The sequence below is a fragment of the Lampris incognitus genome, chromosome 1 (assembly GCF_029633865.1).
Source record: "Lampris incognitus isolate fLamInc1 chromosome 1, fLamInc1.hap2, whole genome shotgun sequence".
Lineage (NCBI taxonomy): Eukaryota > Metazoa > Chordata > Actinopteri > Lampriformes > Lampridae > Lampris > Lampris incognitus.
Genome location: NC_079211.1, coordinates 1,609,621 through 1,631,608, shown reverse-complemented (window position 1 = coordinate 1,631,608; position 21,988 = coordinate 1,609,621). Strand labels below are relative to the sequence as shown.

General features: G+C 45.0%; 2 protein-coding genes across 3 annotated transcripts in view; one reads left to right on the top strand and one right to left on the bottom strand.

The window, feature by feature from the left end:
• Nucleotides 1–6,825, top strand: part of aga (aspartylglucosaminidase) — a 63,021-nt gene extending 56,196 nt beyond the window's left edge. The window contains exons 8-9 of one of the 2 annotated variants that reach the window (XM_056284386.1): nt 6,281–6,414; nt 6,691–6,825. In XM_056284386.1, coding sequence (XP_056140361.1) covers nt 6,281–6,414; nt 6,691–6,791 — 235 coding nt within the window. In that variant the 3' untranslated portion in view covers nt 6,792–6,825. Of the gene's footprint in view, nt 1–6,280; nt 6,418–6,690 lie in introns of those variants that run through there. The other variant, XR_008810581.1, reaches the window with a different exon arrangement.
• Nucleotides 6,826–7,362: 537 nt separating this feature from the next.
• Nucleotides 7,363–21,988, bottom strand: part of neil3 (nei-like DNA glycosylase 3) — a 34,685-nt gene continuing 20,059 nt past the window's right edge. The window contains exons 6-11 of the mRNA XM_056284375.1: nt 19,748–19,822; nt 18,445–18,611; nt 9,282–9,445; nt 8,424–8,832; nt 7,930–8,110; nt 7,363–7,756 (exon numbers count right to left, since the gene is read on the bottom strand). Coding sequence (XP_056140350.1) covers nt 7,574–7,756; nt 7,930–8,110; nt 8,424–8,832; nt 9,282–9,445; nt 18,445–18,611; nt 19,748–19,822 — 1,179 coding nt within the window. The 3' untranslated portion in view covers nt 7,363–7,573. The remainder of the gene's footprint in view (nt 7,757–7,929; nt 8,111–8,423; nt 8,833–9,281; nt 9,446–18,444; nt 18,612–19,747; nt 19,823–21,988) is intronic.

Genomic DNA, 21,988 nt, shown 5'->3' with positions numbered 1-21,988 from the left:
GTCCTGCATGGCGACACATTTAACTGACTTCAGATCTGTCCTGCATGGCGACACAGTTTACTGACTTCAGATCTGTCCTGCGTGGCGACACAGTTTACTGACTTCAGATCTGTCCTGCGTGGCAACACATTTAACTGGCTTCAGATCTGTCCTGCGTGGCAACACAGTTTACTGACTTCAGATCTGTCCTGCGTGGCAACACATTTAACTGGCTTCAGATCTGTCCTGCGTGGCAACACATTTAACTGGCTTCAGATCTGTCCTGCGTGGCAACACAGATTACTGACTTCAGATCTGTCCTGCATGGCAACACAGTTTACTGACTTCAGATCTGTCCTGCGGGGCAACACAGATTACTGACTTCAGATCTGTCCTGCGTGGCAACACAGTTTACTGACTTCAGATCTGTCCTGCGTGGCAACACAGTTTACTGACTTCAGATCTGTCCTGCGTGGCAACACAGTTTACTGACTTCAGATCTGTCCTGCGTGGCAACACAGTTTACTGACTTCAGATCTGTCCTGCCTGGCAACACATTTAACTGACTTCAGATCTGTCCTGCGGGGCAACACAGTTTAGTGACTTCAGATCTGTCCTGCATGGCAACACATTTAACTGACTTCAGATCTGTCCTGCGTGGCAACACAGTTTACTGACTTCAGATCTGTCCTGCGTGGCAACACAGTTTACTGACTTCAGATCTGTCCTGTGGGGCAACACAGTTTACTGACTTCAGATCTGTCCTGCGTGGCAACACAGTTTACTGACTTCAGATCTGTCCTGCGTGGCAACACAGTTTCAAGTTCAACTTCAAATTCAAGTTTTATTGAACGAGAAGTTTAGGCACACTGAACTTTTCTTGTTCAATAAAAAAGAAGATTGGGGTGTCCAAGTGGCGTGGCAGTCTATTCTGTTGCGTACCAACATGGAGATCGCTGGTTCGAATCCCCGTGTTACCTCCGGCTTGGTCGGGCGTCCCTACAGACACAATTGGCCGTGTCTGCGGGTGGGAAGCCGGATGTGGGTATGTGTCCTGGTCGCTGCACTAGCGCCTCCTCTGGTCGGCCGGGGGGGAGGGGGAACAGCATGATCCTGCCACGCCCTACTTCCCACTGGTGAAACTCCTCAGTGTCAGGTGAAAAGAAGTGGCTGGTGACTCCACATGTATCGGAGGAGGCATGTGGTAGTCTGCAGCCCTCCCTGGATCAACAGAGGGGGTGGAGCAGCGACCGGGACGGCTCGGAAGAGTGGGGTAATTGGCCGGATACAACTGGGTAGAAAAGGGGGCGGGAAGACAGAAGATGAACACTTGAGTAAAAAAGAAAAACAAACAAGACATTAGAAAAAAGATGATATACCCAATGTTACCCAAAGGGCATCTACGTACCCGAGGCAACTGGACTATTTGAATATCAGAGGTGAGAGCTGGTAGGGAATAACGGGATGAAATATGTACATATCAGAGGTGAGAGCTGGTAGGGAATAACGGGGTGTAATATGTAAATATCAGAGGTGAGAGCTGGTAGGGAATAACGGGATGAAATATGTAAATATCAGAGGTGAGAGCTGGTAGGGAATAACGGGGTGAAATATGTAAATATCAGAGGTGAGAGCTGGTAGGGAATAACGGGGTGTAATATGTAAATATCAGAGGTGAGAGCTGGTAGGGAATAACGGGGTGAAATATGTACATATCAGAGGTGAGAGCTGGTAGGGAATAACGGGGTGTAATATGTAAATATCAGAGGTGAGAGCTGGTAGGGAATAACGGGGTGAAATATGTAAATATCAGAGGTGAGAGCTGGTAGGGAATAACGGGATGAAATATGTACATATCAGAGGTGAGAGCTGGTAGGGAATAACGGGGTGAAATATGTAAATATCAGAGGTGAGAGCTGGTAGGGAATAACGGGGTGTAATATGTAAATATCAGAGGTGAGAGCTGGTAGGGAATAACGGGGTGTAATATGTAAATATCAGAGGTGAGAGCTGGTAGGGAATAACGGGGTGAAATATGTAAATATCAGAGGTGAGAGCTGGTAGGGAATAACGGGGTGAAATATGTAAATATCAGAGGTGAGAGCTGGTAGGGAATAACGGGGTGTAATATGTAAATATCAGAGGTGAGAGCTGGTAGGGAATAACGGGGTGAAATATGTACATATCAGAGGTGAGAGCTGGTAGGGAATAACGGGGTGTAATATGTAAATATCAGAGGTGAGAGCTGGTAGGGAATAACGGGGTGTAATATGTAAATATCGGGTGAGAGCTGGTAGGGAATAACGGGGTGAAATATGTAAATATCGGGTGAGAGCTGGTAGGGAATAACGGGGTGAAATATGTAAATATCAGAGGTGAGAACTGGTAGGGAATAACGGGGTGAAATATGTAAATATCAGAGGTGAGAGCTGGTAGGGAATAACGGGGTGTAATATGTAAATATCAGAGGTGAGAGCTGGTAGGGAATAACGGGGTGTAATATGTAAATATCAGAGGTGAGAGCTGGTAGGGAATAACGGGGTGAAATATGTAAATATCAGAGGTGAGAGCTGGTAGGGAATAACGGGGTGTAATATGTAAATATCAGAGGTGAGAGCTGGTAGGGAATAACGGGGTGTAATATGTAAATATCAGAGGTGAGAGCTGGTAGGGAATAACGGGATGAAATATGTAAATATCAGGTGAGAGCTGGTAGGGAATAACGGGGTGTAATATGTAAATATCAGAGGTGAGAGCTGGTAGGGAATAACGGGGTGTAATATGTAAATATCAGAGGTGAGAGCTGGTAGGGAATAACGGGGTGAAATATGTAAATATCAGGTGAGAGCTGGTAGGGAATAACGGGGTGAAATATGTAAATATCAGAGGTGAGAGCTGGTAGGGAATAACGGGGTGAAATATGTAAATATCAGAGGTGAGAGCTGGTAGGGAATAACGGGGTGTAATATGTAAATATCAGAGGTGAGAGCTGGTAGGGAATAACGGGATGAAATATGTAAATATCAGAGGTGAGAGCTGGTAGGGAAAAACGGGGTGTAATATGTAAATATCAGAGGTGAGAGCTGGTAGGGAAAAACGGGGTGTAATATGTAAATATCAGAGGTGAGAGCTGGTAGGGAATAACGGGGTGAAATATGTAAATATCAGAGGTGAGAGCTGGTAGGGAATAACGGGGTGTAATATGTAAATATCAGAGGTGAGAGCTGGTAGGGAATAACGGGATGAAATATGTAAATATCAGGTGAGAGCTGGTAGGGAATAACGGGGTGTAATATGTAAATATCAGAGGTGAGAGCTGGTAGGGAATAACGGGGTGTAATATGTAAATATCGGGTGAGAGCTGGTAGGGAATAACGGGGTGAAATATGTAAATATCGGGTGAGAGCTGGTAGGGAATAACGGGGTGAAATATGTAAATATCAGAGGTGAGAACTGGTAGGGAATAACGGGGTGAAATATGTAAATATCAGAGGTGAGAGCTGGTAGGGAATAACGGGGTGTAATATGTAAATATCAGAGGTGAGAGCTGGTAGGGAATAACGGGGTGTAATATGTAAATATCAGAGGTGAGAGCTGGTAGGGAATAACGGGGTGAAATATGTAAATATCAGAGGTGAGAGCTGGTAGGGAATAACGGGGTGTAATATGTAAATATCAGAGGTGAGAGCTGGTAGGGAATAACGGGGTGTAATATGTAAATATCAGAGGTGAGAGCTGGTAGGGAATAACGGGATGAAATATGTAAATATCAGGTGAGAGCTGGTAGGGAATAACGGGGTGTAATATGTAAATATCAGAGGTGAGAGCTGGTAGGGAATAACGGGGTGTAATATGTAAATATCAGAGGTGAGAGCTGGTAGGGAATAACGGGGTGAAATATGTAAATATCAGGTGAGAGCTGGTAGGGAATAACGGGGTGAAATATGTAAATATCAGAGGTGAGAGCTGGTAGGGAATAACGGGGTGAAATATGTAAATATCAGAGGTGAGAGCTGGTAGGGAATAACGGGGTGAAATATGTAAATATCAGAGGTGAGAGCTGGTAGGGAATAACGGGGTGAAATATGTAAATATCAGAGGTGAGAGCTGGTAGGGAATAACGGGGTGTAATATGTAAATATCAGAGGTGAGAGCTGGTAGGGAATAACGGGGTGTAATATGTAAATATCAGAGGTGAGAGCTGGTAGGGAATAACGGGGTGAAATATGTAAATATCAGAGGTGAGAGCTGGTAGGGAATAACGGGGTGAAATATGTAAATATCAGAGGTGAGAGCTGGTAGGGAATAACGGGGTGAAATATGTAAATATCAGAGGTGAGAGCTGGTAGGGAATAACGGGGTGTTATGTGTAAATATCAGAGGTGAGAGCTGGTAGGGAATAACGGGGTGTAATATGTAAATATCAGAGGTGAGAGCTGGTAGGGAATAACGGGGTGTAATATGTAAATATCAGAGGTGAGAGCTGGTAGGGAATAACGGGGTGTAATATGTAAATATCAGAGGTGAGAGCTGGTAGGGAATAACGGGATGAAATATGTAAATATCAGGTGAGAGCTGGTAGGGAATAACGGGGTGTAATATGTAAATATCAGAGGTGAGAACTGGTAGGGAATAACGGGGTGAAATATGTAAATATCAGAGGTGAGAGCTGGTAGGGAATAACGGGGTGTAATATGTAAATATCAGAGGTGAGAGCTGGTAGGGAATAACGGGGTGTAGAATGTAAATATCAGAGGTGAGAGCTGGTAGGGAATAACGGGGTGAAATATGTAAATATCAGAGGTGAGAGCTGGTAGGGAATAACGGGGTGTAATATGTAAATATCAGAGGTGAGAGCTGGTAGGGAATAACGGGGTGTAATATGTAAATATCAGAGGTGAGAGCTGGTAGGGAATAACGGGATGAAATATGTAAATATCAGGTGAGAGCTGGTAGGGAATAACGGGGTGTAATATGTAAATATCAGAGGTGAGAGCTGGTAGGGAATAACGGGGTGTAATATGTAAATATCAGAGGTGAGAGCTGGTAGGGAATAACGGGGTGAAATATGTAAATATCAGGTGAGAGCTGGTAGGGAATAACGGGGTGAAATATGTAAATATCAGAGGTGAGAGCTGGTAGGGAATAACGGGGTGAAATATGTAAATATCAGAGGTGAGAGCTGGTAGGGAATAACGGGGTGAAATATGTAAATATCAGAGGTGAGAGCTGGTAGGGAATAACGGGGTGAAATATGTAAATATCAGAGGTGAGAGCTGGTAGGGAATAACGGGGTGAAATATGTAAATATCAGAGGTGAGAGCTGGTAGGGAATAACGGGGTGTAATATGTAAATATCAGAGGTGAGAGCTGGTAGGGAATAACGGGGTGTAATATGTAAATATCAGAGGTGAGAGCTGGTAGGGAATAACGGGGTGAAATATGTAAATATCAGAGGTGAGAGCTGGTAGGGAATAACGGGGTGAAATATGTAAATATCAGAGGTGAGAGCTGGTAGGGAATAACGGGGTGAAATATGTAAATATCAGAGGTGAGAGCTGGTAGGGAATAACGGGGTGTTATGTGTAAATATCAGAGGTGAGAGCTGGTAGGGAATAACGGGGTGTAATATGTAAATATCAGAGGTGAGAGCTGGTAGGGAATAACGGGGTGTAATATGTAAATATCAGAGGTGAGAGCTGGTAGGGAATAACGGGGTGTAATATGTAAATATCAGAGGTGAGAGCTGGTAGGGAATAACGGGGTGAAATATGTAAATATCAGGTGAGAGCTGGTAGGGAATAACGGGGTGAAATATGTAAATATCAGGTGAGAGCTGGTAGGGAATAACGGGGTGTAATATGTAAATATCAGAGGTGAGAGCTGGTAGGGAATAATGGGGTGTAATATGTAAATATCAGAGGTGAGAGCTGGTAGGGAATAACGGGGTGTAATATGTAAATATCAGAGGTGAGAGCTGGTAGGGAATAACGGGGTGTAATATGTAAATATCAGAGGTGAGAGCTGGTAGGGAATAACGGGGTGTAATATGTAAATATCAGAGGTGAGAGCTGGTAGGGAATAACGGGGTGTAATATGTAAATATCAGAGGTGAGAGCTGGTAGGGAATAACGGGGTGTAATATGTAAATATCAGAGGTGAGAGCTGGTAGGGAATAACGGGGTGAAGGGTATTTTTCTGTACATTGTGCCAAGAATCAAATTTGCTTGTAACACCTCGTCCTCATCATGGCGGTTATTAGAACTCCAGCTCAGGTTCAGCCTGTCTTCTCTGCCAACAGCTACTTGGCCGTGGAGCTGATGAGAGCCGGGGCAGATCCCTCGACAGCCTGCGCGATGGCCATTTCAAGAATCAAGAGGCATTACCCACAGTTCTTTGGGGCCGTCATCTGCGCTAACACAACAGGCCATTATGGTGAGTGTTTGTATTCACGATTGTCAAGTGTTCCACTGCTGCCAGAAATGCCGTGACACATCCCAGTCAGTAACACTCCAAATGAAAGTGGAGAAATTAAATCGGTCTGGAGCCAAAGTAAAGATTCATCCAGTTATCGTCCACAAGTATGACCGGACTGCATGTAAATGAGGGGGGATGTTGTTTGGTCCTATGTTGTTTGTTTAACTGGTGGTTTGATGGCATCCATGCCGTCATCTGACAGTAATAATCTGTCTTTCTCTTATAATTGTAAAGGTGCAGCATGTAACAAACGTCCTGGTTTCTCCCGGTTTCACTACATGGTGTCAGACTCCCACACAGACCCACCACTTCTGAAGTCTGTGGACTGCTTTTGAAACTCACATAGCCATCCATCCATCCATCCATCCATCCATCCATCCATCATCCAAACCGCTGATCCTGCTGTCAGGGTGGCGGGCAGGTGGGGAGACACCCTGGTCCCTGGACAGGCCACTGGGACATCACAGGGCCCACACCGTTCTTGTCCAAAATATTACTTAGGGGCTTTCATCTTTGTCAGCTGTACCATAGCCATTCAGCCGTGCTAAACACTAGCAGGATGTTAATGAAAAACTTGTTTAAACACCTGTGATTGTGGTTCCGATTTTATAAATAAATGTTCACCTGACAGTATTTTCAACATCTCAGTCTGTCGACTCTCATTACTTGTTCCATTTTTTTATTAGCAAAAAAAAAAAAACAAAAAAAAAATCTCATAACTTGCAAATTTAGACACACTTGGGGTTAATGACTGAGCAAAATGGAGACTTGATATAGTACCATGTTGCCCCAGATAAACAAGAAACCAGGCATCATTTTGTAATAATGAATAGTGTAAATGCCTCGAGCTGTTATATAATTGGACAGATATACATATATGTGTGTGTGTGTGTGTGTGTGTGTGTGTGTGTGTGTGTGTATGTATAACATAATTAATCCCTGGAGGGAATTTAGGGATTCTGGGTTGAAGTGAAGTAATCTAGGTTTGTACAAATCTAATGACTGTTAAGGTGAAGAGCTCTAAGGTCGCTGCATCTTTCCATCAAATACTGGCTGAAACACATCCGTCCAGCTGAGGAATTCTGTCCAGGACAAAAGACCATCCCTAATACAGATCCTAACATCCGGGAAGGATGGACACCCCTGGCCCATTCTCCGCCCACTGGAAAAAGTCGCACTGTTTTCCCATTTTGGAGCCACAGACATAAAAATTGCGTCCATTGTTGGGTCCCAGTTTGAGAACTGTCCTCATCACACAGCGACTCCCATGGTGACACATGGGAAAGTGCAAGTCCGCCCACTGCCAACAGGGGAGAGAAAGTTTCATCAAAGTTGTCAAACTAACTTTAGTTTTAGATGAGTATAATTTTGAATGCAAATACACAGATTGTTTTTCTGTTAAATGTCTACTTTTGGAACACCATCATCCAGTTTGTTTATGTCCCGAGAGATGTCACTTAACTTTTATTTTACCTGGAAGAAGTTACACTTGGTCTCTCTGGGGAGGGAGCAGGAGTAGAACTGCCGTCCCTTATTCGCACCCTCTTTGTGAACCACACGGAGCGTGGCTGGACGACCATGAGACTCACAACACAGGGCGCCAGGACTCTGAGGAATGAAGGAGCCTCCCCTCACAGCTTTGATTTGGAAGGAACTGGCAGAAGTGAAGAAACAGGCATTACTTAGAAACAGATGGAAAAATAAAACATGGGGACTGTGACATCGACCCTTATTAGCAAGCAAACAATCTCCCTTCAGCAGTATGAGAAAGTAGGTGTTTCATAATAATATAACCGTAGGTGGTTTCCTGCTATGGCTAGTCATCAAGCTGAACATCTCTAGCAATGGTTGCATTAAAAATTCCACAGCCTGGTGCTTTTTCACTCCTCTCATCTCTTGCTGAAGTCAGAAAACCTCTCTTGTTATAAACTTTTACTCATGGAAAGCCAAACCAAGGTTCCACTCACCCTGAGTTGGGGGTTCCAGTGTCGTTAGCGGGAAAGGGAGTGTGATCAGTTCTCATTTTCTTGGATGCGTGACTGTAGGAGGCCAGTGATTCCTTCTGGGAGAGCTCTGTGTTTCGCTTCCATCGGCCACCAGAGGCATATTTGGGGCTTGTTGTCCCTTGGCAGAAGCTGTATTTATTTAAGCCATGCTCTGGCGACAAGGAATTCGAATGACTGGCAGCTGGGAAGAGAGGGGAGTTTACAGGTTTTGGTGTCTCGCTCAGGTTGGAGAAAAGCAGGGTGGTGGTCCCGAACGCAGACCTCCAGTTGACTTTAAGTTCCTCTCGTGGTTTGGTGAAGGCATTGTGGGGATATTTAATCAACTCTTTGGTGAGGAGTGATGATTCAGCACTCGTGTCGTCTTTGGGAACTGTGGATAGGTGGCCACAGTGAGATGTTGTCACATATTCAAACATCACAATTTATCTTTTTTATCGGCTCAGCTCATTGAACGCAAGTTTTTGATTGGGTTTAAATGGTTGGCTCGCCATTAAATTTGCACCTAAGTAGCAAACTGCTGGGCTGCATGGGAAAATCAAACATGTCATGTTGCTCCCATTAAGGTGGTCATTATAGCCACAGGAAATACAGACAGATAGACTGATAGAGACAAGACTTCACTCCCATTCTCTTTTGCACAAATGCAGATCAGACGATTGTCAACAAGGTGTGCTGCCTTGGTAAGAGGCACTTCAGCAACAGCAAGCACTGTTAAGAACTTATTCAGCCTACCAGCAAAACCTGTAATTTCTAAAATCTCAAAGGCAAAGTGCTGGTTGATTAAATGCAGTGAGGATGTGGGCAGAAAACCTGACTCACCCTCGGGTCTTGGAGTGAGGCAGGCATCACAAGCCTTCGCTGTCTCCGTGTTGATGAGGGTACAGAGCAGACACGCCCATTCCTCGTCCTCCTTTTTGGTAACATGGTCACTGCTTCCTTCCTTGTAGGCCCAGTCAAGCAAGCTGTTCCTAACTGGAAGCTTGCTGGAAACAAAAGACAAAGGATAACAGTTGTAATTTGGACCAATAGACATTTATGATTCAGAACCCAGCCACTGAGGATGCACAAGCCAGTGCATTCTTAGTGCCGTCCCAAGCCCCCACAAATGGGGAGGGTAGCGTCAGGAAGGGCACCTGGCGTTAAACCTTTTCCAAATCAAATATGCGGATCATAAATCAGATTTCCATACCGGATCGGTCCAGGCCCAGGTTACCAACGACCACCATCGGTACTGTTGGCCAGCAGGGTGCCGGTGGAAACTATGCTACTGTTGGGCGAAGGAGAAGGAGAGGGGAAAGCATGTGCAGAGGCAGCAGGAGAGGAGGAAGGGTAGGAGTGTGGAGGTGAGAGTCGGAACTTTGAATCAAACAGACATGCATGTTAGGGTTAATACTCCTGTCTGTGCCCCTGACAAAGGCAATGGAAAGAAGAACTGGAGTTGGTCTCTGGAGCTGCAGCTGCCCATTGCTCCTATACAATAGGATGGGTTAAATGCAGAGAACAAATTCATTGTAAGAATACATTGTCATATTTTTCTTCTGAATTTGGCACTATGACTGGCAGAGGTAGAGAGCTGGCTGACATGATGGAGAGAAGAAAAGTAGGCATACTGTGTGTGCAAGAGACCAGGTGGAAGGGGAGTAAGGCCAAGAGTATCAGAGGTGGGTTAAAACTCTTCTACCATGGTGTGGATGGGAGGAGAAATGGGGTGGGGGTAATTCTGAAGGTAGAGTATGTCAAGAGTGTGTTGGAGGTGAAGAGAGTGTTGGACAGAGTGATGAGTATGAAGCTGGAAATCTAAGTTGTGATGATGAAGATTATCAGTGCACATCCCCCACAAGTTGGGTGTGAGATGGAAGAGCAAGAAGAATTCTGCAATGAGTTGGATGAAGGTGGAGAGTTGGAGCGGACTTCAATGGACATGTTGGTGAAGGGAACAGAGGTGATGAGGAGGTATGGTGTCAAGGAGAGGAATGTGGAAGGACAGCTGGTGGTGAATTTTGTAAAAAGAATGGAAATGGCTGTGGTGAATACATATTTCAAGAAGAGGGAGGAACACAGGTTGATGTATTAGAGTGGAGGAAAGTGCACACAGGTGGACTATATCTTATGCAGAAGGTTCCATCTGAAAGGGATTGGAGACTGCAAGGTGGTGACGGGAGAACGTAGCTAGGCAGCATCGGATGGTGGTCTGTAGGATGACTTCGGAGACCAAGAAGAGGAAGCGAGTGAAGGCAGAGCCAAGGATCACATGGTGGAAACTGAAGAATGAAGACTGTTGTGCGGAGTTCAGGGAGGAGTTAAGACAGCCACTGGATGCTGGTCGAGTGGCTCGGGTCCTGGGCTGTTCCGATGTTGTCTGGACACAGCTTGGCATCCTCTTCATCATATTCTTCATACATTTTATAATTCCATTATAATTCTGTTATCGTCTTTCAATGTTGCATCGTGTATATTGTGTAAACACAACATCCATTGCACGTTGTGCATCTTAGAAAAGAGATCCCTCCGCTGTTGCTCCCCCTGAGGTCCCTTCCTATTTTTTCTCCATTAAAGGTTTTTAGGGAGTTGTTCCTTATCCGACGAGAGGGTCTAAGGACAGGATGTTGTGTTGCTGTGAAGTCCCTTGAGGCAAATTTGTAATTTGTGATATTGGGCGATACAAATAAATTGACTTGACTAGTGAAAAGTTACCAGATGGCTGGGCAGCCACTGCAGAAATATCGAGGGAGACAGCTAGGAAGGTACTTGGTGTGTCATCTGTACAGAGGAAGGAAGACAAGGAGACTTGGTGGTAGGATGAGGAAGTACAACTAAGTATACAGAGGAAGAAGTTGGCAAAGAAGAGGTGGGATAATCAGAGATGTACAAGGAGATGCAGCATAAAGCAAAGAGAGAGGTGGTGAAGGCAAAGGCAAAGGAGAAGGTGTATGTTTAGTTGTATAAGAGGTTGGACACTAAGGAAGGAGAAAAGGACTTCTACCGATTGGCTAGATGGAAGGACTGAACTGGGAAGGATGTGCAGCAGGCAGCGTTCGAAATTCCCCATGGCATCCACAGCAGTTGCCGTGGAAGTCCTCCCGTTTAGCATTAATGCTCTTGTAAAAAGCACTAGTTGTAAAGGCAACGTTGCCGCTGTGCCCTTCATAGCAGTTTTTTCCCTCATTGTAACCGGTTTCAAGCCAATTTGCTGTTGTCTGTCTGTGTGAAACATGCCCCCACGTTCCTCCCATTTCATTTATGTCACTCGCAACCGCAACCCCTGACTCTATGCGCTCATTTACGATTGCCCAACACCACTGCTAGGTTGGCAAGCGGCGGTGTAGGGTGTAACGCATGGTCTAATGTTACATTAGCTAGCTAGCTAAGCAGCTCTAACAGGTGAGTTACATGCAGTTACATGCATAACGTTACCATATTCCGATCGATCATCACATGTGAATATATTAGGTCCATATTCTGGTACTTAAGCCTATATTCCGAAAAAACTGATTACATGCTCTGGATAAACTCAGCCTCCGCAAATATTCCTGTATAACGCTACCTCCTCCGCATGCGTTTTCCCGCTGTAATTCCCTTGCCTTAATGCTTTTGTTATGTCTCCAACCGCTATATGCTGCTAGCTAGCTAACCAAACTAGCAACTTATTGAGAAGTATTTAAAACGCAACAGACAGTTGCAAATACCACATAGCTGCCATTATATGGTGTGTTTAAATGAATTGGTAAGAATAATTGGCCATGTTTTTTTTTTATTTTGCTGGAAGTTCATATCTTTCTGTTAACCAATTTAGCTAGCTATATTGCTATGTTGGCTAGCTAGCAAGCGTTCATCATGCCCAATGTCGATATGGCACCACGCTCCGTATCGGGAGGAAAAAAAATCCATGTCCTTATAATAATTGAAATGTAGTCTGCCAGCATTAATAACGATAAGCAAAGCTCCATTTGTCAACCAATGACCATATGACATTTACATCAATCAATCTGAACACTACCTATTAATATAGGAATATTGGTGTGCATTAAACGTATTCAATAATTTCAAGTGGGAATAAAAAAGTGATAGCCCAATTAACTGCACGCATTAATTCATAGCTGCTACATTATTTTTTTTTCCCAGCACTATGCCACGAAAAGAACGCAAATGATTACAAAATGAAAGGCTACTCCAGATATCTGCTGCTCAAAGCAGAACACGATTCCTTTTTCATGAGGTGAGTTTAAAGTAGCTAGACAGCTGGCTAAGTAGAATAATCTTATGTGCAGTGTGTATCTCTCAATAAAGAGTCAGTTTATAAAATTCACTGTACATCAATTTAATCTACTCACAATGATATACAGTATATCTCATCTCATCTTCAGCCACTTTTCCAGGGTAGGTCGTGGTGGCAGCAAGCTAAGTAGGGCACTCCAGATATCCCTCTCCGCAGCAATGCCCTCCAGCCCCTCCTGGGGGATCCCAAGGCGTTCCCAGGCCAGATTGGACATGTAGTCCCTCCAGCGCATTCTGGGTCTACCCCCACGTCTCCTCCCAATCGGCCATGCCCGGTAAACCTCCAAAGGAAGGCGCCCAGGAGGCATCCTAATCAGATGCCCGAACCATCTCAACTGGTTCCTTTCGATGCGAAGGAGCAGCGGCTGTATTCCAAGCTCCCTCCGGATGTCCGAGCTCCTCACCCTATCTCTAAGGCTGAGCCCAGACACCCTACGGAGGAAACTCATTCCAGCCACTTCTATCCGCGATCTCACCCTTTTGGTTACTACCCAAAGCTCATGACCATAGGTGAGAATTGGAACGAAGATTGACTGGTAAATTGAGAGCTTTGCCTCCCGGCTCAGCTCCTTCTTTGCCACAATGGTCCGGTACAACGTCTGCATTACTGCTGATGCTGCACCAGTCCGCCTGTCAATCTCCCGCTCCATCCTACCCTCACTCGTGAACAAGACCCCGAGATACTTGAACTCCTTCTCTTGGGGCAGTAACTCATCTCCAACCCGGAGGGAGCAATCCACCATTTTCCGGTAGAGAACCATGGCCTCAGACTTGGAGGTACTGATTCTCATCCCAACCATTTCACACTCAGCTGCAAACCGCCCCAGTGCACGCTGGAGGTCATGTTCTGATGAAGCCAACAAAACCACATCATCTGCGAAGAGCAGAGATGCAATTCTGAGGTTCCCAAAATGGACACACTCCTCACCTTGGCTGTGCCTTGAGATCCTGTCCATGAATATCACAAACAGAATTGGAGACAAGGGACAACCTCGGCGGAGTCCGACACCCACCGAAAACGTGTCCGACTTTGTGTCAAGAATGCAGACACAGCTCTCACTTTGATTATACAAGGACCGGATGGCTTGTTATTAAAAATATGTATATATTTTCATACAATATATATACAGTATATATTGTATGAAAAAAAATGTATGATAAAAATTGTACAACTGTCTTTAAAAATGGATATGGCTGGGCTGGATGGTTTCTTGTAGTTTAGACCTAGTCAGAGTTGACGTCTGATCCCTTTAATATGTTAATGTGTGGTGGTGCGGGTTTGGTATAAACCTTTTGCTGACAAATCTTTCACATGTTTGTATATGTGGAATTTATTACAACTTTAGTTATAAAACCTTTTCAAGAAATCTCTGAAGTCAATCTTGTAAGATTTTCTTGTGGTATTTATATGTGCAATGGTGTTGTGGGCTTGGATTTCTCAGTTGCCTTTGGTGCCCTGGTAAAATTAGGCATCATCCAAGGCAAAGTTACCTTGCCATAAAAACAAAAAATTCCAAACCCTGGCAGCAGGTTAGGGTGATCAAGGATATAGATGGAAATGTGCTGACAAGCGAGGAGAGTGTGTTGAGAAGGTGGAAGGAGTACTTTGAGGAAATTATGAATGAAGAAAATGAGAGAGAGAAGTTTGGATGATGTAGGGATAGCGAATCAGGACGTGCAGTGGATTAGCAAGGAGGAAGTGAGGACCGCTATGAAGAGGATGAAGAGTGGAAAGGCAGTTGGTCCTGATGACATACCTGTGGAGGCATGGAGGTGTTTAGGAGAGATGGCAGTGGAGTTTTTAACTAGATTGTTTAACACAATCTTGGAAAGTGAGAGGATGCCTGAGGAGTGGAGAAGAAGCATACTGGTACCGATTTTCAAGAACAAGGGCGATGTGCAGAACTGTAGCAACTACAGAGGTATAAAGTTGATCAGCACAGCATGAAGATTTGGGAAAGAGTAATAGAAGCTAGGTTAAGAGGAGGAGAGGTGATGATCAGCAGCAGCAGTATGGGTTCATGCCAGGAAAGAGCACCACAGATGTGATGTTTGCTTTGAGAATGTTGATGGAGAAGTGTAGAGAAGGCCAGAAGGAGTTACATTGTGTCTTTGTAGATTTAGAGAAAGCACATGACAGGGTGCAGAGAGAGGAGGTGTGGTATTGTATGAGGAAGTCGGGAGTTGCAGAGAAGTATGTAGGAGTGGTGCAGGATATGTATGAGGGAAGTGTGACAGTGGTGAGGTGTGCGGTTGGAATGACAGATGGGTTCAAGGTGGAGGTGAGATTACACCAAGGATCGGCTCTGAGCCCTTTCTTGTTTGCGATGGTGATGGACAGGTTGACAGACGAGATCAGGCAGGAGTCTCCATGGACTATGATGTTTGGAGATGACATTGTGACCTGTAGTGAGAGTAGGGTGCAGGTGGAGGGGAGCCTGGAGAAATGGAGGTATGCGCTGGAGAGAAGAGGAATGAAAGTCAGTAGGAGCAAGACGGAATACCTATGCGTGAATGAGAGGGAGGACAGTGGAATGGTGAGGATACAAGGAGTAGAGGTGATGAAGGTTGGTGAGTTTAAATACTTGGGGTCAACTGTCCAAAGTAATGGAGAGTGCGGAAGAGAGGTGAAGAACAGTGGGTGGAGAAGAGTGTCAGGAGTGATTTGTGACAGAAGGGTACCAGCAAGAGTTAAAGGGAAGGTTTACAAGATGGTAGTGAGACCAGCTATGTTATATGGTTCGGAGACAGTGGCACTGATGAAAAGACAGGAGGTGGAGCTGGAGGTGGCAGAGTTGAAGATGCTAAGATTTTCATTGGGAGTGATGAAGAAGGACAGGATTAGGAACGAGTATATTAGAGGAACCGCTCAAGTTGGACGGTTTGGAGACAAAGCAAAGGAGGTAAGATTGAGATGGTGTGGACATGTGTGGAGGAGAGATGCTGGGTATATTGGCAGAATGGTGCTGATTATGGAGCTGCCAAGGAAGAGGGAAGAGGAGAAGAGGGAGGCGAAAGAGGAGGTTTATGGATGTGGTGAGGGAGGACATGCAGGTGGCTGGTGTGACAGAGGAAGATGCAGAGGACAGGAAGAGATGGAAACGGATGAGCCACTGTGATGACCCCTAACATGAGCAGCCGAAAGTAGTAGTAGTAGTAGCAGCAGTAGTAGTAGTAGTAATAGTAGCAGTAGTAGTAGTAGTAGCAGTAGTAGTAGTAGTAACAGCAGTAGTAGTAGTAGCAGTAGCAGTAGTAGCAGTAGTAGTAGTAATAGTAGCAGTAGTAGTAGTAGCAGCAGTAGTAGTAGTAGTAGAAGTAGTAGCAGTAGTAGTAGTAGCGGTAATAGTAGCAGCAGAAGTAGTAATAGTAGTGGTATGTCTGTGAATGTTCTCATTCATCCAGGTCATGGTTATTCAAAGGAGTTAAATGAAGTGCAACTGGACTTGGTATGTATCCGTGAAGACGTTTCGCCTCTCATCCAAGAGGCTTCCTCAGTTCGTGCCTTTCTGACTAGACCAAGCTAGTCTGACTGGCTGGTGATGAGACTCAAAATGTATCCTCTTGGCGTCGTTGTCAGAGCTATAGATGTCCGGGACACAAAGAGCCATGGACATCTATAGCTCTGACAACGACTCCAAGAGGATACATTCTGAGTCTCATCAGCAGCCAGTCAGACTAGCTTGGTCTGGTCAGAAAGGCACGAACTGAGGAAGCCTCTTGAATGAGAGGCGAAACGTCTTTACGGATATATACCAAGTCCAGTTGCACTTGATTCAACTCCTTTGAATAGTAGTAGTAGTAGCAGTAGTAGTAGTAGCAGTAGCAGTAGTAGTAGTAGCAGTAGTAGTAGCAGTAGCAGTAGTAGTAGTAGTGGTAGTAACAGTAGTAGTAGCAGTAATAGTAGCAGTAGTGGTAATAGTAGTAGTAGTAGTAGCAGTAGCAGTAGTAGTAGTAGTGGTAGTAACAGTAGTAGTAGCAGTAATAGTAGCGGTAGTGGTAATAGTAGTAGTAGTAGTAGCAGTAGTAGTAGTAGTGGACATTTATGATTCAAGTCTTTGTGAAAATGCATGATTAAGACTAGCATGAAATTTTTTAAACTTTAATTCAAGTTATTATGACAGGCTTTGCTAACGATGAAAAGATGGTAAATGCATATCCAAGAATCAGCATCTAAAATGTCTCCATTTTGTAAAGCAACCTTGCGCAGCACAGAGGAAATGATCTTACTTCATCACATCCAAACTCCTTAGTAGTATTTTACACATAAAAACCCTGATAAATCTGGACAAAAAATAAGATGTATCCTAGAATGATCCTGGATCCTAAACGATTCTATTTAACAAGACGAGAATAAACAGGGGGGAGGGGGGTGTGTGATGTCAGCATTCTGACAGGAAGCCACACAATGTGTGACAAGGAGACCACGTTGAGAAGCGGAGAAGGAAAGAAACGTTGGCTTTAGGAACATTTTCCCAGATTGTTGTCAGCTGTGTGAAGCCTTGTAGAGGCTTTAGGCCCTAACCCCTCGCAAAGCTTTATTCAAACACAACCCAGGAGGCGCTGAGTCCATGGCCTGTCTCCCACACACAGTCCAATATGTACATCAAACACCCTCAACTCCTCTCCCAACACCTCCCACTCCACACCAGCCCATCTGGCCACAAAGATGGCTGTCAAATTTTGCATGGTTTGTCAAAAGGGCTCGACAACCTCTTGTTAAACACAGGGTGTTAAAAAAACAAACTTCTCTGTTTGCTGTCCATCTCTTGTCCCAGTTTGAATTTTAACGCAACAAAAAGGGACCAAGAAGGCATTGAAAAGCTTCGATAATGTGTTACAACAGGATCTCTGCTTTCCTGTTATCTTGGGGGCATTTCTACTGTGACAGTCTGAGTTAGATCTGGTCAGTATCTGCATAGAATGTGGATCTGTTGACATGGAACTAGAGGTGTCATGGGATTGTGGTTCTGGTAATATGGTGATAGAACTTAAATGTTGTTATTCCCTGGTCCTAAAGGCTGCAGTACAGTAAAGTTACAGTAAAGGGCACAGTGGCCAAGGGGGTCTGGGTAGCGTAGCGGTCTATTCCGTTGCCTACCAACATGGGGATCGGTGGTTTGAATCCCCGTGTTACCTCCGGCTTGGTCGGGCGTCCCTACAGACACAATTGGCCGTGTCTGCAGGTGGGAAGCCGGATGTGGGTATGTGTCCTGGTCGCTGCACTGGTGCCTCCTCTGGTCGGCCGGGGCGCCTGTTCAGGGGGGAGGGGGGACTGGGGGGAATAGCGTGATCCTCCCACACCCTACATCCCCCTGGTGAAACTCCTCACTGTCAGGTGAAAAGAAGTGGCTGGTGACTCCACATGTATGGGAGGAGGCATGTGGTAATCTGCAGCCCTGCCCGGCTCAGCAGAGGGGGTGGAGCAGAGACCGGGACGGCTTGGAAGAGTGGGGTAATTGGCCGGGTACAGTTGGGGAGAAAAAAGGGGACAAAACCATAAAAGAAAAGAAGTATCAAAGCCACTTAGATGAGCGATAAAACATTTTCCTGCTAAACCTGGCATCCAGATGAATTGAGTCAACGCTTCAGGGACTTCTGCACCTGGACTACTGAGCATGCGTCTTAACAATAAGACTGTTTTAGAGCCCATCAGAGGAATTACAGCCGGAAGAAGAGGTGTCATGCTGGATCGTCAGAGGTTCTCTACCTGATGGTGACTTCGGCTGGATGAGCGCTCTGACAGCGCCGGCAGAAATAAGTCATCCTGCCGCTTTCCCCGAGACGACAGACAGTGATGACACCCCCGCACTGGCCACAGCGGGAGCGTTTGTAGACTTTGTAATGTTTGTAGAGAGGAGAGCCGGATTTACGACACTGACAGAGAGAAAAGGCAGGTGAGAAAGGGGAGGATGAAGGGAAAGATGGTATACTGGTTATGAATGGTCTCTGAGTTCCTTCAAGTTAAAGTTACTTTTTGTTTTTATGTTAACCAGTTAGCTTTATATACATACCAGGTATTTACCTCCAACATGAGGACAGAAACAGTGTTGTACTGTGTAAAACAGCTTATCTAAGAATGTATCTGTGTACCTAAGAACATGTAAGCTGTTAACCAGCTTAAACAACAAGGGATGATCCGGATCTTTCCATAGAAAGTGTAAATACAGTTTACCAAATCGTAAAAACCATCTGTATTTAGTATGTCACTACTTTACAGCGTGAGCATCGGTTAAACACTGGATATGTAAATGTGTGTTTCTTTTAGTGCCCATGTGCACATCACTAAGGACTCTAACCCTTGTGTTGTCCACACATTGTGTACGTTGCCCTTGTCTGAAGGGTCATTTAAGACCTGCCTTCATTAAACCTCTAAATTAAAGCAACTTCATTTAATTTTAAACCCCAAATCTATTGTGCAGGAAGAAACAAGCTGTCGTTCATCACAAACTGAGAGACTATCTGGGTTTTGCCTCTGCACAGTGCAGAAAGACTGCATTTACTCAGTGGACACCCCTCTTTTTATAGGGTCACATGACCCTAAGAAAATCTTATGCCCCTTTTCCACTACATGGTACCAGCTCAACTCGACTCGCCCTTTTTTCGTTTTCCTTTACTGGAAAGTTCCGGCATTTTGATAACCGCTTTTCTGGTACCACCTTTGTCGAGGTTCCAAAAACACTAGAGCGGTACACTGAGGGGTACTGTTACAGTAATGGAAAACGACACAGAAGCAAGCCAAGTCGAGCTGAGCCGGTACCATGTAGTGAAAAAGGGGCATCAGCACCCTAGTGGTGTACAGCTTTCATGGAGATACGAACACAAACAGTGTTTCACTGTTTCTACCGTTGGGGTCAGTCTAGGAAAAGTCATGCCGTTTCAGGTTGAGAAAAGAGCATGTGGTCGTTTCTCTGCTGTGAAACACTTGTGGGTCTCTGACCCATCGGACAACAGAAGGGTGAAGGGCTTGGTTTCCACCACGGAGCCGTTGCGAGTGATAAAGCAGATCAAACCTTGTAAAACAGAAGGGTGAAATCTCTTGTCATCTTCACCAAGTGGTGGACCTGTTCGTCTTTCAGCTGCTGGACCTGAAAGAGAAGCAACACATAGACGGGATTTCACTGTATTCATAGAGACCGCACACAAAACAACCCAATAAAAATACAAGAGACAAAAAACAAAAATAAATAAAATACATTTCTAAACTCCTCCTGTAAGATTTGGTTTTCACCAACTTAAAGGATGAAGCTGTTTTTAGCATCCGAAACACTTCAGGAAACATGTTCAAGGGATCAGGGGTCCTGACAGTGAAGACAAATACAAGGGAACAGATATGGGAGACGTGCACGTGCACACACCCACATATGCACTCCTCAACACCAGCATGCCTGATCCGAATATAACCTGCCACAGTGACGCCACAGTGAGAGCTGGGAAAAGTTCAGAGGTCCACAAATTACAGGACCTCCTAAAAGCATCATGAGGGCTTTATGGAGGCGCCGTGGTCTCAAATCACCAGCATTCTCTGGTTCTAAAATCCCATGTAAAACCTCCGTCAGGGAGCGACGCTTCACTGCTAGATGCTGACATGTGGGAGCTACATGTGGTTGTCCAGTAGTAACAGTGGACATGTGGGAGTTACATGTGGTTGTCAAGTAGTAATAGTGGACATGTGGGAGCCTACATGTGGTTGTCTAGTAGTAACAGTGGACATGTGGGACCTACATGTGATTGTCCAGTAGTAACAGTGGACATGTCGGAGCTACATGTGGTTGTCCAGTAGTAATAGTGGACATGTGGGAGCTACATGTGGTTGTCCAGTAGTAACAGTGGACATGTGGGAGTTACATGTGGTTGTCAAGTAGTAACAGTGGACATGTGGGACCTACATGTGGTTGTCCAGTAGTAACAGTGGACATGTCGGAGCTACATGTGGTTGTCCAGTAGTAATAGTGGACATGTGGGAGTTACATGTTGTGGTCCAGTAGTAATAGTGGACATGTGGGAGTTATATGTGGTTGTCCAGTAGTAATAGTGGACATGTGGGAGCTACATGTGGTTGTCCAGTAGTAACAGTGGACATGTGGGACCTACATGTGGTTGTCCAGTAGTAATAGTGGACATGTGGGAGTTACATGTGGTTGTCCAGTAGTAACAGTGGACATGTGGGAGCTACATGTGGTTGTCCAGTAGTAACAGTGGACATGTGGGAGCTACATGTGGTTGTCCAGTAGTAATAGTGGACATGTGGGAGTTACATGTGGTTGTCCAGTAGTAATAGTTGAGATGTGGTAGTAACAGTGGACATGTCGGAGCTACATGTTGTTGTCCAGTAGTAACAGTGGACAGGTGGGAGCTATATGTGGTTGTCCAGTAGTAATAGTGGACATATGGGAGTTACATGTGGTTGTCCAGTAGTAATAGTGGACATGTGGGAGTTACATGTGGTTGTCCAATAGTAATAGTGGAAATGTGGGAGCTACATATGGTTGCCCACTAGTAATAGTGGACATGTGGGAGCTACATGTGGTTGTCCAGTAGTAATAGTGGACATGTGGGAGTTACATCTGGTTGTCCAGCAGTAATCGTGGACATGTGGGAGTTACATCTGGTTGTCCAGTAGTAATAGTGGACACGCGGGAGGTAAATGTGGTTGTCCAGTAGTAATAGTGGACATGTGGGACCTACATGTGGTTGTCCAGTAGTAACAGTGGACATATGGGAGCTACATGTGGTTGTCCAATAGTAACCGTGGACATGTGGGAGTTACGTGTGGTTGTCCAGTAGTAATAGTGGACATGTGGTAGTTACATGTGGTTGTCCAGTAGTAATAGTGGACATGTGGGAGTTACATTTTGTTGTCCAGTAGTAATAGTGGACATGTGGGAGTTATATGTGGTTGTCCAGTAGTAATAGTGGACATGTGGGAGTTACATGTGATTGTCCAGTAGTAATAGTGGACATGTGGTAGTAACAGTGGACATGTCGGAGCTACATGTTGTTGTCCAGTAGTAATAGTGGACAACTCCTCCTTCTGTAACTTGAGTTCCTGCAACTTAAACCAGCAGCACAGGCCAATCAGGTTTAACCCCCAACCCTCCTTTCCTCCCCTTACCCGGGTCTGGATCCTGTCCTATCAGTGCACATCACCACACATACACGTACTCGACCCATGGCATCAGACACACATGTATGCAGGTGTCCTGTCTTTTGGACAGATATATATATATCTTTTGCTTCTAATACAAGACATT